The sequence below is a fragment of the Nyctereutes procyonoides genome, unplaced genomic scaffold (genome assembly GCF_905146905.1).
Source record: "Nyctereutes procyonoides isolate TBG_1078 unplaced genomic scaffold, NYPRO_anot_genome, whole genome shotgun sequence".
Taxonomy (NCBI): Eukaryota; Metazoa; Chordata; class Mammalia; order Carnivora; family Canidae; genus Nyctereutes; species Nyctereutes procyonoides.
This window is the reverse complement of record NW_026575125.1, coordinates 45,579,057-45,594,981: the sequence shown is the minus strand read 5'-3', so window position 1 is coordinate 45,594,981 and position 15,925 is coordinate 45,579,057. Positions and strand designations below refer to the sequence as shown.

Below are 15,925 nucleotides of genomic sequence, written 5' to 3'. Positions count from 1 at the left end.
GCCACCCAGGGATCCCTGATTCCACACAAATCTTAAGATGATTTGTCCCAACTCTCTGATGAAAGTTCATGGCATTTTGATAGGAATTGCATTAAATGTGTAAATTGCCCTGGGTAGCGTTGACATTTTCACAGTATTAATTTTTCCAATCCTTGAGGATGGAATATTTTTCCATCTCTTTGTGCCTTCCTCCATTTCTTTCAGAAGTGTTCTGTAGTTTTGGGAGTATAGATCCTTTACCTCTTTGGTGAGGTTTATTCCTAGGTATCTTATGCTTTTGGGTGCAATTGTCAATGGGATTGACTCCTTAATTTCTCTTTGTTCAGTCTCAGTGTTAGTGTATAGAAATGCCATTGATTTCTGGGCATTGGTTTTGTATCCTGCCACACTGCCAAATTGCTGTATGAGTTCTAGCAATCTTGGGGTGGAGTCTTTTGGATTTTCTATGTACAGTATCCTGTCATCTGTAAAGAGGGAGAGTTTGACTTCTTCTTTGCCAATTTGAATGCCTTTTATTTCTTTCTGTTCTCTGATTGCTGAGGCTAACACTTCTAGTACTATGTTGAATAGCGGTGGTGAGAGTGGACATCCCTGTCTTATTCCTGATCTTAGGGGAAAGGGTACGAGTGTTTCCCCATTGAGAATGATATTTGCTGTGGGTTTTTCGTAGATGGCTTCTAAGATGCTGAGGAATGTTCCCTCTATCCCTACAATCCGAAAAGTTTTGATCAGGAATGGATGCTGTGTTTTGTCAAGTGCTTTCTCTGCATCTATTGAGAGGATCATATGGTTCTTTTTTCTCTTATTGATATGATCTATCATGTTGATTGTTTTATGAGTGTTGAACAGGCCTTGCATCCTGGGGATAAATCCCACTTGGTCATGGTGAATAATTTTCTTAATGTGTTGTTGGATCCTATTGGCTAGTATCTTGTTGAGAGTTTTTGCATCTGTGTTCATCAAGGATATTGGTCTATAATTCTCCTTTTTGGTGGGATCTATTTCTACTTTGGAATTAAGGTGATGCTGGCCTCATAGAACGAGTCTGTAAGTATTCCATCCCTTTTTTACTTTCAGAACAGCTTTAGAAGAATAGGTATGGTTTCTCCTTTAAACGTTTGATAGAATTCCCCTGGGAAGCCATCTGGCCCTGGACTTTTGTGTCTTGGTAGGTTTTTGATGACTGCTTCAATTTCCTCCCTGGTTATCGGCCTGTTCAGGTTTTCTTTCTTTCTTTTTTTTTTGTGTGTGTGTTTGTGTTCAGGTTTTCTATTTCTTCTTCTTCCAGTTTTAGAAGTTCGTGGTTTTCCATAAATGCGTCCATTTCTCCTAGATTGTCTAATTTATTGGTCTATAGCTGCTCATGTTTTTAAAATCGTTTGTATTTCCTTGATATTGGTGGTGATCTCTCTGTTTTCATTCATGATTTTATTAATTAGAGTCTTTTTTGTTTTTAATAAGGCTGGCTAATGGTTGATCTATCTTATTAATTCTTTCAAAGAACCAACTCCTGGTTCTGTTGATCTGTTCCACAGTTCTTCTGGTCTCTGTTTCATTGAGTTCTGCTCGATTCTTCATTAACTCTCTTCTTCTGCTGGGTGTAGGATCTATTTGCTGTTTTTTCTGTAGCTCCTTTATGTGTAAGGTTAGCTTTTGTATTTGAGTCCTTTGCAGTTTTTGAATGGATGCTTGTATTGCGATGTATTGCCCCCTCAGGACTGCTTTTGCTGCATCCCAAAGATTTTGAACGGTTGTATTTTCATTCTGATTAGTTTCCATGAATCTTTTTAATTCTTCCTTAATTTCCTGGTTGACCCTTTCATCTTTTAGCAGGATGCTCCTTAACCTCCACGTGTTTGACGTCCTTCCAAACTTCTTCTTGTGATTTAGTTCTAATTTCAAGGCGTTATGGTCTGAGAATATGCAGGGGACAATCCCAATCTTTTGGTATCGGTTCAGACCCGATTTGTGACCCAGTATGTGGTCTATTCTGGATAAAGTTCCATGTGCACTTGAGAAGAATGTGTATTCAGTTGAGTTTGGATGTAAAGTTCTGTAGATATCTGTGAAATCCATCTGGTCCAGTGTATCATTTATAGCTCTCATTTCTTTTGAGATGTTGTGCTTAGAAGACCTATGGAGGGTAGAAATAGCTAGATCGAAATCACCATGTATAAGTGTATTATTATCTAAGTATTTATTCACTTTCGTTATTAATTGATTGATATTTGGCAGCTCCCACATTCGGGGCATATATATTGAGGATTGTTAAGTCCTCTTGTTGGATAGATCCTTTAAGTATGATAAAGTGTCCCTCTTCATCTCTCACTGTAGTCATCAGGGTAAATTTTAGTTTATCTGGTATAAGGATGGCTACCCCTGCTTTCTTTTAAGGACCATTTGAATGGTAAATGGTTCTCCAACCTTTTATTTTCAGGCTGTAGGTGTCCTTCTGTCTAAAATGAGTCTCTTGTAGACGGCAAATAGATGGGTCCTGCTTTTTTATCCAGTCTGAAACCCTGCGCCTTTTGATGGGTTCATTAAGCCCATTCACGTTCAGAGTTACTATTGAAAGATAAGAGTTTAGTGTCATCATGATATCTATTCAGTCCTTCTTTTTGTGGATTGTTCACTGAACTTCTTCTTAAAGGGGAATTTAAAGAGTCCCCCTTAAAATTTCTTGCAGAGCTGGTTTGGAGGTCACATATTCTTTCAGTTCCTGCCTGTCTTGGAAGCTCTTTATCTCTCCTTCCATTCTGAATGAGAGCCTTGCTGGATAAAGTATTCTTGGTTGCATGTTCTTCTCATTTAGGACCCTGAATATATCCTGCCAGCCCTTTCTGGCCTGCCAGGTCTCTGTGGAGAGGTCTGCTGTTACCCTAATACTCCTCCCCATAAAAGTCAGGGATTTCTTGTCTCTTGCTGCTTTAAGGATCTTCTCCTTATCTTTGGAATTTGCAAGCTTCACTATTAAATGTCGAGGTGTTGAACGGTTTTTATTGATTTTAGGGGGGGATCTCTATTTCCTGGATCTGAATGCCTGTTTCCCTTCCCAGATTAGGAAAGTTTTCAGCTATGATTTGTTCAAATACATATTCTGGCCCTCTGGCCCTTTCGGCGCCCTTGGGAACCCCAATTAAAAGTAGGTTTTTCTTCCTCAGGCTGTCGTTTATTTCCCTAATCTATCTTCATGGTCTTTTAATTGTCTCATTTTTCCTCAGTTTCCCTCTTTGCCATCAACTTGTCTTCTATGTCACTCACTCGTTCCTCCACCTCGTTAACCCTTGTCGTTAGGACTTCTAGTTTGGTTTGCATCTCATTCAATTGATTTTTAATTTCTGCCTGATTAGCTCTAAATTCTGCAGTCATGAAGTCTCTTGAATCCTTTATGCTTTTTTCTAGAGCCACCAGTAGCTGTACAATAGTGCTTCTGAATTGGCTTTCTGACATTGAATTGTAATCCAGATTTTGTAACTCTGTGGGAGAGAGGACTGTTTCTGATTCTTTCTTTTGAGGTGAGGTTTTCCTTCTAGTCATTTTGTTCAGTGCAGAGTGGCCAAAAACTATTTGTATTGGGAAAAGGAGAGAAAGAAGGAGAGAAAAGAAGGAAGTAAAAAAGGGAAGAGAAAGAAAAAGAAAGAAAGGGAAAAAAAAAGGTGGGAGAAGCAAACAAATCAAAAAGCAAAAATAAGAAAAACACGGGGGAGTAAGTATCTCCTGATTATGTATACTTTAAGTCCCTTGACTTCCCCTGCAACTTGTCTGTCTAGTTGGTCTTCTGGGGTAGGGGCCTGATGTGCTGATTTTCAGGTGTTAGCACTTGGGGGAGCTGCTCTGCCCCCTGCCTGGTGCAGGGCTTAGTGGGGGTTGTTTACCCCTTGAGACCCCAGGAGGAACAACCACAGTGGCGGCAGCCAGCTCTGGAGCCCTGGATTCAGCTCCCGTAGTAACTATGGAGCTCTCCATCAACAGGGGCCTGGAGGCTCCGGGGGGCAGGGCCGCTGATCTGCTCAGCTCGGGGCAGGATCATCCCTGCAGTCCTGGGCCCTCCTGGCCTCTGCCTGTCCCGAGGGAGGTCGGATCCTGGGCTGTGTCCCCGGCGCCCTGTGCTCCGGGGCCTGTGCTGTTGGATTCGTGCTCCCAGTCGCGCAGCCCCCTCCACGCGGAGCCTCCGCCCGAGCCCCGCTGAGCTGCTCCTGGAGCCGCGCAGCCCCCTCTGCAGGGAGCCTCTTCCTCTGCTGGAGCCACCTCCGAGCTCCTCCCAGGGCACACATCCCCCTCTCCACGGAGCCGCCTTTGAAGCCCCTCTGAGCTGTTCCCGGATCAATGCGTGCGGGGGCTGCAGTCCTTTAGGAGCTCGGCGCACTCTACCCGGTGCGCAGTTGCTCTGTTAGTGTCCCAGGGAGCCTGAGCGCATCCCCGCCCCTCATGGGGTCCTTCTCTAACTCCCTGCGGGCGCCTTTCAGCCCGGGAAGATTGGTGAAGCTCCTGCTTCTCTGGGACGGTGCTCTCCTGTCCTGGGGACACTCGCTCTGGCCTTAGCCTGGCTCCTCGTGAGGCCCCTCCCCCTTGGATGCCTTTTGTTTCTTTAATTCTTTCCCTCCCGCCCCCCCCCCCACTGTTGTCCTACCTTGATAGAAGGGCAGACTCTTCTCATTGTAGCATTCCAGCTGTTCTCTCTTTAAATCTCAGGCCGATTTCGTAGATTTTCAGGATGATTTGAAGGTTATCTAGGTAATTTGGTGGGGACAGGTGATTTGGGGACCCTACTCTTCCGCCATCTTGCCCCTCCTCTCTGGTGTAGGTTTTTTTTGCTGTTCTTTCTCCAGTGCCTTTAGGAGCAAGGTTAGCTTTTGTATTTGAGTTTTTTCTAATTTTTTGAGGCATGCTTTTATTGCGATGTATTTCCTCCCCAGGACTACTTTTGCTGTATCCCAAAGATTTTATATGGTTGTATCTTCATTCTCATTAATTTCCATGAGTCTTTTTAATTCTTCTCTAACTTCCTGGTTTTCCCTTTCATCTTTTAGCAGGATGCTCTTTAACCTCCACGTGTTTGAATTTCTTCCAAATTTCTTCTTGTGATTGAGTTCTAGTGTCAAAGCATTATGGTCTGAAAACATGCAGGGTACAATCCTAATCTTTTGGTATCGGTTGAGACCTGATTTGTGACCCAGTATGTGGTCTATTCTGGAGAAAGTTCCATGTGCACTTGAGAAGAATGTGTATTCAGTTGCGTTTGGATGTAAAGTTCTGTAGATATCTGCGAAATCCATCTGTTCCAGTGTATCATTTAAAGCTCTTGTTTCTTTGGAGATATTGTGCTTAGAATATCTGTCATTTGTAGAAAGTGCCATGTTGGAAGTCTCCAAGTATAAGTGTATTATCATTTAAGTGTGTGTTTACTTTGGTTATTAATTGATATACTTGCAGCTCTCACATTAGGGGCATAAATATTCGTGATTGTTAGATCCTAGTGTTGGAGAGATCCTTTAAGTATGATATAGTGTCCCTCTTCATCTCTTACCACAGTCTTTGGGATAAACTTTAATTTATCTGATATGAAAATTGCTACCCCAGCTTCCTTTTGAGGATCATTTGAATGGTAAATGGTTCTCCATACTTTTATTTTCAGGCTGTAGGTGTCCTTAGGTCTCAGACGAGTCTCTTGTAGACAACAAATAGATGGGTCCTGCTTTTTTATCCAGTCTGAAACCCTGTGCCTTTTGATGGAGTCATTACGGCCCCAGGCCCATTGACATTCAGAGTTACTATTGAAAGATATGAATTTAGTGTCATCATAATACCTATTCATCCTTGTTTCTGTGGATTGTTTCTTTGGGCTTTCTCTTTCTTTTACATAGTCCCCCTTAATATTTCTTGCAGAGCTGGTTTGGTGGTCACATATTCTTTCAGTTTCTGCCTATCTTGAAAGCTCTTTATCTCTTCTATTCTGAATGAGAGCCTTGCTGGATAAAGTATTCTTGGCTGCATGTTCTTCTCATTTAGGACCCTGAATATATCCTTCCTGGCCTGCCAGGTCTCTGTGGAGAGGTCTGCTGTTAACCTAATACTTCTCCCCATTTAAGTTAGAGATGTCTTGTCTCTTGTTGCTTTAAGGATCTTCTCTTTATCTTTGGAATTTGCAAGTTTATTAAATGTCGAGGTGTTGAACAGTTTTTATTGATTTTAGGGGAGATCTCCTCTCTATCTCCTGGATCTGAATGCCTGTTTCCCTCCCTAAATTAGAGAAGTTGTCAGCTATAATTTGTTCAGATATGCTTTCTGGGCCTCTGTCCCTCTCAGTGTGCTCTGGAACCCCAATTAAACGTAGATATTTTCTTCTGAGGCTATTATTTGTTTCCCTTAACCTTTCCTCTTGGTCTTTTAATTGTGTTTCTCTTTTTTCCTCAGTTTCCTTCCTTGCCATCAACTTGTTCTAGGTCACTCACTCTTCTGCCTCATAAACCCTCATTGTTAGGACCTCCATTTTGGATTGCATCTCATTTAATTGATTTTTAATTTTGACCTGATTAGATCTAAATTCTGCCATCATGAAGTCTCTTGAATCCTTTATGCTTTTTTCCAGAGCCACCAGTAGCTTTATAATTGTGCTTCTGAATTGGCTTTCTGACATCGAATTGTAATCCAAATTCTGTAACACTGTGGGAGAGAGTACTGTTTCTGATTCTTTCTTTTGTGGTGAGTCCTTTCTAATCATTTTGCTCAGTGCAGAGTGGCTAAAAATGAGTTAGACTTGTTAGAAGCGCAAGCTCTTTTCTCTGTAGTGTTCCAGCTGTTCTGTCTTTAAGTCTCAGTTTGAATTCATAATTTTTCAGGTTGATTTGAAAGTTATCTAGGTAAGTTGGTGGGCACAGGTGATTGGTGACCCTACTCCTCCACATACTTGCCCCACCCCTCCAAGTCTGAGGGGAAATATTTTAAAGAAAAGATTTTAACTATCTCTCAGTGCATTTACTAAATTTGAATTCTCTACTTTATGCCTACCTCACTCTTTTTTTTAAAAGCCTAGATTGCTTTGAAGATTTTATTTATTTATTCGTGAGAGACACAGAGAGTGAGAGAGCGGCAGAGACACAGGCAGAGGGAGAAGCAGGCTCCATGCAGGGACCCCAACGTGGGACTCGGTCCCGGGTCTCCAGGATCATGCCCTGGGCTGAAGGCGGCGCTAAACCGCTGAGGCACCAGGCCTGCCCCCTCACTCTTGTTTTTTAAGAGTTTGAGAAAGACATAGCAAGCAAGACATAGCTCGAGTAGGGGAAGGGGCACAGGGAGAGGGACAAGCAAACGCACCACTGATTAGGGAGCCTTATGCTGGGCTTGATCCTGGGACCCTGGGATCATAACCTGAGCCTAAGACAGACATTTAACTGAGCCACCCAGATGCCGCTACTTCACTTTTTCTCTTAGTGATCTGTCACTGACGTCAGTGTACCTTGCTGATCTTATCTCCTTTAGGTCCGAGCTCATCAGCTGGTTCTTCCTCCCTGTGATGTTGTGATCAAGGCTGTGTCTGAGTATGTTAGTTCCATCAAAGACCCCTCAAACTTGGATGTGGTTGGGAAGGACGTTTTCAAACAATCTCAGGTGAGCTGGCCTTTCCTTCCTAAGAGTCTCTAGTTGTCTTAACCTTCATTAAAACCACCAGCAGATTTTTTTTTCTGTGCTACCTACCTTTTCTCATCATGGCTGCTTGTTTTCTCCATGCTTACAGATTGGAGTCCCGAAGTTTTCTTTGAAAACATTACTAGGCTTAGAATGAAAGAGTTCCTTACCTTTGGGACTGTCCATGGTAATGTAAGCTCATTCTGGGAAATTTACAAAATAAAATCACTTACGATCTCATTGCCCACAAACAACTTGCTGTAGTTATCACTCTAGAATATATCCTTCTACCCTTTTTTTGTTTTAATGTATATTTTAATATAAAGAAGGTCTTGCTTAGTGGAGGTTAATGGGTAATGAAAGACTGCTTAAAGTTGGTACACATAAAACAAAAATCAATACTTCGTTGTTAATATTGATAAATGGACTCTCCTGGGAACTTGTGAAGTAAAACTAAAAGTTAGGAAAATAAGTTAGTTTTTAAAAAAAATTAATTTTTTTAAATTTATTATTTATGATAGTCACACACACACACACAGAGAGAGAGAGAGAGAGAGGCAGAGACACAGGCAGAGGGAGAAGCAGGCTCCATGCACTGGGAGCCCAATGTGGGAATCAATCCTGGGTCTCCAGGATCGCGCCCTGGGCCAAAGGCAGGCGCCAAACCGCTGCGCCACCCAGGGATCCCTAAAAAAATTTTTAAAGATTTTATTTATTGATTCATGAGAGGCAGAGGCATAGGCAGAGGGAGAAGCAGGTTCCCTGTTGAGAGCCCAATGCAGGGCCGATCCCAGAACCCCCGGATCACGACTTGAGCCAAAGGCAGATGTGCAACCACTGGGTGCAATCACCCAGGCGCCTCTGTCAGTATTTTTTAATAGCCATTCTTAAAAGTGTATAGTGGTAGCTCTTAATAATTTTAATTTCCATTTCTCAAATGAGTAACAAACATTTTTTTCTTGTGCTTATTTGACATCCATATACCCTCTTTGGTGAATAGTCTGTTCCTGAACAGTCTTTTGTCCATTTTCACCTGAGTTATTTATTTACTCACTGTTGATTTTTTAGAATTCTTCATGTATTCTTGCTTGAAGTCCTTCGTCAGATAGATGATTTACAAATATTTTATTTCAGTCTATAGTTTATCTTTACATTCTTTTAACAGTATCTTTTATAAAGGAAAAGTTTTAAATTTTCATCTTTTATGGATCATGTATTTGGTGTCATGTATATAAATTCTTTCCCTAACTGCAGGCATGATAATATTGTCATGTTTTCTTGTAAAAATTACATACTTTTACATTTCACTTTTTTAAAAGATTTTATTTATTTATTTATTTATTTATTTATTTATTTATTTATTTTTGTTGTTGTTTTTTTTTTTTATTTTATAAATTAATTTTTATTGGTGTTCAATTTACCAACATACAGAATAACACCCAGTGCTCATCCCGTCAAGTGTCTCCCTCCGTGCCCGTCACCCATTCACCCCCACCCCCCGCCCTCCTCCCCTTCCACCACCCCTAGTTCGTTTCCCAGAGTTAGGAGTCTTTATGTTCTGTGTCCCTTTCTGATATCTCCCACACATTTCTTCTCCCTTCCCTTATATTCCCCTTCACTATTATTCATATTCCCCAAATGAGTGAGAACATACACTGTTTGTCCTTCTCCGATTGACTTACTTCACTCAGCATAATACCCTCCAGTTCCATCCACGTTGAAGCAAATGGTGGGTATTTGTTGTTTCTAATGGCTGAGTAATATTCCATTGTATACATAAACCACATCTTCTTTATCCATTCATCTTTCGATGGGCACCGAGGCTCCTTCCACAGTTTGGCTATTGTGGACATGGCTGCTAGAAACATCGGGGTGCAGGTGCCCCGGCGTTTCATTGCATCTGAATCTTCGGGGTAAATCCCTAACAGTGCAATTGCTGGGTCGTAGGGCAGGTCTATTTTTAATTCTTTGAGGAACCTCCACACAGTTTTCCAGAGTGGGTGCACCAGTTCACATTCCCACCAACAGTGTAAGAGGGTTCCCTTTTCTCCGCATCCTCTCCAACATTTGTTGTTTCCTGCCTTATTAATTTTCCCCATTCTCACTGGTGTGAGGTGGTATCTCATTGTGGTTTTGATTTGTATTTCCCTGATGGCAAGTGATGCAGAGCATTTTCTCATGTGCATGTTGGCCATGTCTATGTCTTCCTCTGTGAGATTTCTCTTCATGTCTTTTGCCCATTTCATGATTGGATTGTTTGTTTCTTTGGTGTTGAGTTTAATAAGTTCTTTATAGATTTTGGAAACTAGCCCTTTATCTGATATGTTATTTGCAAATATCTTCTCCCATTCTGTAGGTTGTCTTTGAGTTTTGATGACTGTATCCTTTGCTGTGCAAAAGCTTCTTATCTTGATGAAGTCCCAATAGTTCATTTTTGCTTTTGTTTCTTTTGTTTTCGTGGATGTATCTTGCAAGAAGTTACTGTGGCCAAGTTCAAAAAGGGTGTTGCCTGTGTTCTCCTCTAGGATTTTGATGGAGTCTTGTCTCACATTTAAATCTTTCATCCATTTTGAGTTTATCTTTGTGTATGGTGCAAGAGAGTGGTCTAGATTCATTCTTCTGCATGTGGATGTCCAGTTTTCCCAGCACCATTTATTGAAGAGACTGTCTTTCTTCCAGTGGATCGTATTTCCTCCTTTGTCGAATATTAGTTGACCATAAAGTTCAGGGTCCATTTCTGGATTCTCTATTCTGTTCCATTGGTCTATGTGTCTGTTTTTGTGCCAGTACCACACTGTCTTGATGACCACAGCTTTGTAGTACAACCTGAAATCTGGCATTGTGATGCCCCCAGCTATGGTTTTCTTTTTTAAAATTCCCCTGGCTATTCGGGGTCTTTTCTGATTCCACACAAATCTTACAATAATTTGTTCTAAGTCTCTGAAAAAGTCCATGGTATTTTGATAGGGATTGCATTGAACGTGTAAATTGCCCTGGGTAGCATTGACATTTTCACAATATTAATTCTGCCAATCCATGAGCATGGAATATTTTTCCATCTCTTTGTGTCTTCCTCAATTTCTTTCAGAAGTGTTCTATAGTTTTTAGGGTATAGATCCTTTACCTCTTTGGTTAGGTTTATTCCTAGGTATCTTATGCTTTTGGGTGCAATTGTAAATGGGATTGACTCCTTAATTTCTCTTTCTTCAGTCTCATTGTTAGTGTATAGGAATGCCATTGATTTCTGGGCATTGATTTTGTATCCTGCCACGCTACCAAATTGCTGTATGAGTTCTAGCAATCTTGGGGTGGAGGCTTTTGGGTTTTCTATGTAGAGTATCATGTCATCGGCGAAGAGGGAGAGTTTGACTTCTTCTTTGCCAATTTGAATGCCTTTAATGTCTTTTTGTTGTCTGATTGCTGAGGCTAGGACTTCCAATACTATGTTGAATAGCAGTGGTGAGAGTGGACATCCCTGTCTGGTTCCTGATCTTAGGGGGAAGGCTCCCAGTGCTTCCCCATTGAGAATGATATTTGCTGTGGGCTTTTCGTAGATGGCTTTTAAGATATCGAGGAAAGTTCCCTCTATCCCTACACTCTGAAGAGTTTTGATCAGGAATGGATGCTGTATTTTGTCAAATGCTTTCTCTGCATCTAATGAGAGGATCATATGGTTCTTGGTTTTTCTCTTGCTGATATGATGAATCACATTGATTGTTTTACGAGTGTTGAACCAGCCTTGCATCCCGGGGATAAATCCTACTTGGTCATGGTGAATAATTTTCTTAATGTGTTGTTGGATCCTATTGGCTAGTATCTTGTTGAGAATTTTTGCATCCATGTTCATCAGGGATATTGGTCTGTAATTCTCCTTTTTGGTGGGGTCTTTGTCTGGTTTTGGAATTAAGGTGATGCTGGCCTCATAGAATGAATTTGGAAGTACTCCATCTCTTTCTATCTTTCCAAACAGCTTTAGTAGAATAGGTATGATTTCTTCTTTAAACGTTTGATAGAATTCCCCTGGGAAGCCATCTGGCCCTGGACTCTTGTGTCTTGGGAGGTTTTTGATGACTTCTTCAATTTCCTCCCTGGTTATTGGCCTGTTCAGGTTTTCTATTTCTTCCTGCTCCAGTTTTGGTAGTTTGTGGCTTTCCAGGAATGCGTCCATTTCTTCTAGATTGCCCAATTTATTGGCGTAGAGCTGTTCATAATATGTTTTTAAAATCGTTTGTATTTCCTTGGTGTTGATAGTGATCTCTCCTTTCTCATTCATGATTTTATTAATTTGAGTCTTCTCTCTCTTCTTTTTAATAAGGTTGGCTAATGGTTTATCTATCTTATTAATTCTTTCAAAGAACCAACTCCTGGTTCTATTGATCTGTTCCACAGTTCTTCTGGTCTCAATTTCGTTGAGTTCTGCTCGAATTTTAATTAACTCTCTTCTTCTGCTGGGCGTCGGGTCGATTTGCTGCTTCTTCTCTAGCTCCTTTATGTGTAAGGTTAGCTTTTGTATTTGAGTTCTTTCCAGTTTTTGAATGGATGCTTGTATTGCGATGTATTTCCCCCTCAGGACTGCTTTTGCTGCATCCCAAAGATTTTGAACAGTTGTATCTTCATTGTCTTCATTTTTTAAAAGATTTTATTTATTTATTTATTTATTTATTTATTTATTTATTTATTTATTTATTTATTTGGGAGAGAGCACGGATTGGGGGCAGATGTAGAGGGAGAGGGAGAAGCAGACTCACCATTGAGCAGGGAGCCTGATGCTGGGCTCAGTTCCAAGACCATGAGATCATGACCTAAGCCAGAGGCAGATGCTTAACAGACTTAGCCAGCCAGGTGTCCCTTCGTTTTACATTTAGAACAAATCATCCATATCAATTTTGAGTTCATTTTTGTATAAAGTGTTAGGTATTTTATTTTTTGAATATAGATGTTTAGTTGTTTCAACACCATTTTTTGGAAAGACTGTCCTTTCTCAATTGAATTTCTGTTTGTGTGGGTCTATTTCTAGACACTGTTTTGTTCAGTTGACCCCTGTGTCTATCTCTTTGCATATAGAACTTTGTCTTGAATACTGTAGCTTTATGGTAAGTCAAAATTAGGTAGTGGTCCCTCCAATTTTATCTTTCTTTTTCAAAATTATTTTCTCTAGTTTCTTTGTCTCTCCATATAAATTTTAGAATAATCTTTTCTGTATCTACAGAAAATAATCCTGCTGGGATTTTAATGGGAATTCCTTATATTAAATATACAGGAATCCCTGAGTGGCGTAGCGGGGATCCTTGGGTGGCGCAGCGGTTTGGCGCCTGCCTTTGGCCCAGGGCGCGATCCTGGAGACCCGGGATCGAATCCCATATCAGGCTCCCGGTGCATGGAGCCTGCTTCTCCCTCTGCCTGTGTGTGTCTCTCTCTCTCTCTCTCTCTCTCTCTCTCTCTATCATAAATAAATAAATTAAAAAAAAACATCAAAAAAAAAGGGATCCCTGGGTGGCGCAGCGGTTTAGCGTCTGCCTTTGACTCAGGGCACGATCCTGGAGACCCAGGATCGAATCCCACGTCGGGCTCCCGGTGCATGGAGCCTGCTTCTCCCTCTGTCTATGTCTCTGCCTCTCTCTCTCTCTCTCTCTCTGTGTGACTATCATAAATAAATAAAAATTTAAAAAAAAGATTAAAAAAATATATACAGTTGACCCTTTAACAACATGGGGATTAGGGGAACCGACCCCCGCCATGAAGTCAGAAATCCATGTGTAGTTTTTAATTCCCCAAAAACTTAGCTGCTAATAGCCTACTGTTGACTCGCTCCATTACTAATAACATAAAAGGTTGATTAACACATATTTTGTATGTTGATAGTAGTATATACTGTATTCTTATAATAAGCTAGAGAAAAAAGTTATAAAGAGAATAAAATATGTTTAAAGTACTATATTGCATTTATCATAAAAAATTCACATATAAATGAACCCACACAGGTCAAACCTGTGTTGCTCAAGGCTCAATTGTATAAATGAATTTGTGAGTTTTCAAATCCTGTAATACAATATGTGTCTCCATTTATTTAGTTCATTTTTAATTTTTTTCATCATCATTGTGTAGCTTTTAGCATACAAGTCACATACACTTATTAATATTTAAGTATTTTATATTTGAGACACCAATTGTAAAGGATATTGTTTTGTTCATTTTAATTTCTAATTGTTCATTGCTACTATATTAAAATATGATTGATTTTTGTGTGTTGACCTTGTATCCTGCAACCTTTCTAAACTCACAAGGAGTTTTCTGATTGATTTCTCGATATTTTCACTGTAGGTGATCGTATTGTCTGTGAATAAGGACAGTTTTATTTCTTTTGTCATCTCTATGCCTTTTTTTTTACTGCACCATCCAGAATTTCCAAACAATGGTGAATAGGAGTAATCAGAAAGGAAATATCTTGTTCCCAATCTTTGGGAAAACCATTCAGTCAGTATTAAGTATTATATTAGCTGTAGGTTTTGTAGACGTACATTATCAGGTCCAGGAAGTTATGTTCCTAGTTTACTAAGAGTTTTTATCATTAAAGGGTGGTGTATCTTGTCAAATGTATATTTTTGCATCTGCTGATAGGATCATGTGATTTTTCTTCTTTAGTCCATTGATTTTCAAATATTGAACCATCCTTGCATTCCTAGGATGTGGTCAAGGTATATCCTTTCTTTTTTATATTATTAGATTTCATTTACTAGTATTTCATAGAACATTTTTGCTTTTATTTTCTTGAGGAATATTGGTCTCCAGTTTTTTTGGTGCTGTCTTTGTCTGGTTTGGTATCAGGGTAATGTTGGATTCCACGTGAGTTGGCAAGTATTCTGGTTTTTTTGGAAGAGATTGTGTAGAATTGGCTTTTCGTCTTTAATTGTGTGGTAGAATTTTTCAGTGATGTGTCTGGCAGATATTTCTTTGAATTTATGCTGTTTAGAATTTTCTAAGCTTCTTGAATATTCAAGTATGTCTTTCACTAAATTTCAGAAGTTTACAGTTGTTTTTCTTCAAATGTTTTTTTCTGTTCCGTGTTTTACTTTCCTTCCATGATGATAATGACACCAATGTTAGACCTTTGTTATTGTCCTGTAGATGCTTGAGGGTCTGTATTTTTCTTTTTAAAAAAAATATTTTATTCATAAGAGACACACAGAGAGAGAAAGGGAGAGGCAGAGGGAGAAGCAGGCTCCATGCAGAGAGCCCGACGTGGGACTTGATCCCAGGTCTCCAGGATCAGGCCCTGGGCCAAAGGCAGGCGCTAAACCGCTGAGCCACCAGGGCTGCCCTGGTCTGTATTTTTCAAAAAAATACATTTTTGTCACAGTGAATAATTTCTTTTGATTTATTGTCAACTTCATTGACTCTACTTGGTCATCTCTATTCTGCTAAAGAGCTCATCTAAAGAATTTCTTTTTAAGTTTTGATTATGGTATTGTTAAGTTCTAAAGTTTCCATTTGGTTCTTCTTTACGTATTATCTTTTTTTTTTTTTTTGCAGACTTTCTTTCTTTTTGTTTCAGAAGTATTCCCCTTTCAGGCACTTTTATAAAGTTACTTTAAAGTCTTTGTCAGATAATTCCAGTGTGTTTGTCGTCTCAGCACTGAGATTCTTGATCTTGTTTCAGTATAATAGAGAATATTGACAGTTTTGTTTTAGGAGATAATTGACAAGTTAGGATCAGACCACAAGTTCTTACCATCCTTCTGTGGGCTGTGATGTCACTGTCAGTGGAATTTTCAAAATCTTTGCAAACTTATTTGACTCGGTCCCATGTATATGCTACCCACCCAGTATCCAGTCTGGGACTTGTTTGGTAGTTTATCTCTTCAGTTCTCAGAGTCTCTGGTCTGCTATTTGGTGTCAGATCCACACATGTACTACTCCCTCTCTGATCCTTCAGTACTTCCTGGTTCATTGGGCCACCCTTTCTCAGTGCCTGGGGCCAAGCAGCAGAAGGATGGAGAGAAAAAGCATCAAAAGCTCACCCTACCCTACTGAGACTTCTGCTTCTTCTCTGATTGGAAAGCAAGGTTCTGCTATTCCCCTGCTGCCACTGCTGCCACCATAGGTTTGTTTCAGGTGAATAGAAGAAAGGAAAAGAAAAAAATATTGGAGTGTTTCCGTATACTTTCTTGAGTTTTCAAGGACCCATTTACCATTCTTTAAGCCAGAACTAAACTAGGGTTTCGCCTGGCACACTTAGTCCACATTAATGTATGCTTTCAGATTTTAGGCTGCATTGTGTCCACACCAAGGGATACTAGCT

At 40.2% G+C, this 15,925-nt stretch overlaps 1 protein-coding gene across 3 annotated transcripts in view; it reads left to right on the top strand.

The window, feature by feature from the left end:
- Window positions 1-15,925, top strand: part of FAM120C (family with sequence similarity 120C) — a 173,502-nt gene that overhangs the window by 44,321 nt on the left and 113,256 nt on the right. For 2 of the 3 annotated variants that reach the window (XM_055339106.1, XM_055339108.1), the window contains exon 4: window positions 7,480-7,608. The exons of the other annotated variant lie outside the window; for it this stretch is intronic. In XM_055339106.1, the coding sequence (XP_055195081.1) occupies window positions 7,480-7,608 (129 nt within the window). The remainder of the gene's footprint in view (window positions 1-7,479; window positions 7,609-15,925) is intronic. 3 annotated transcript variants of the gene reach the window in all.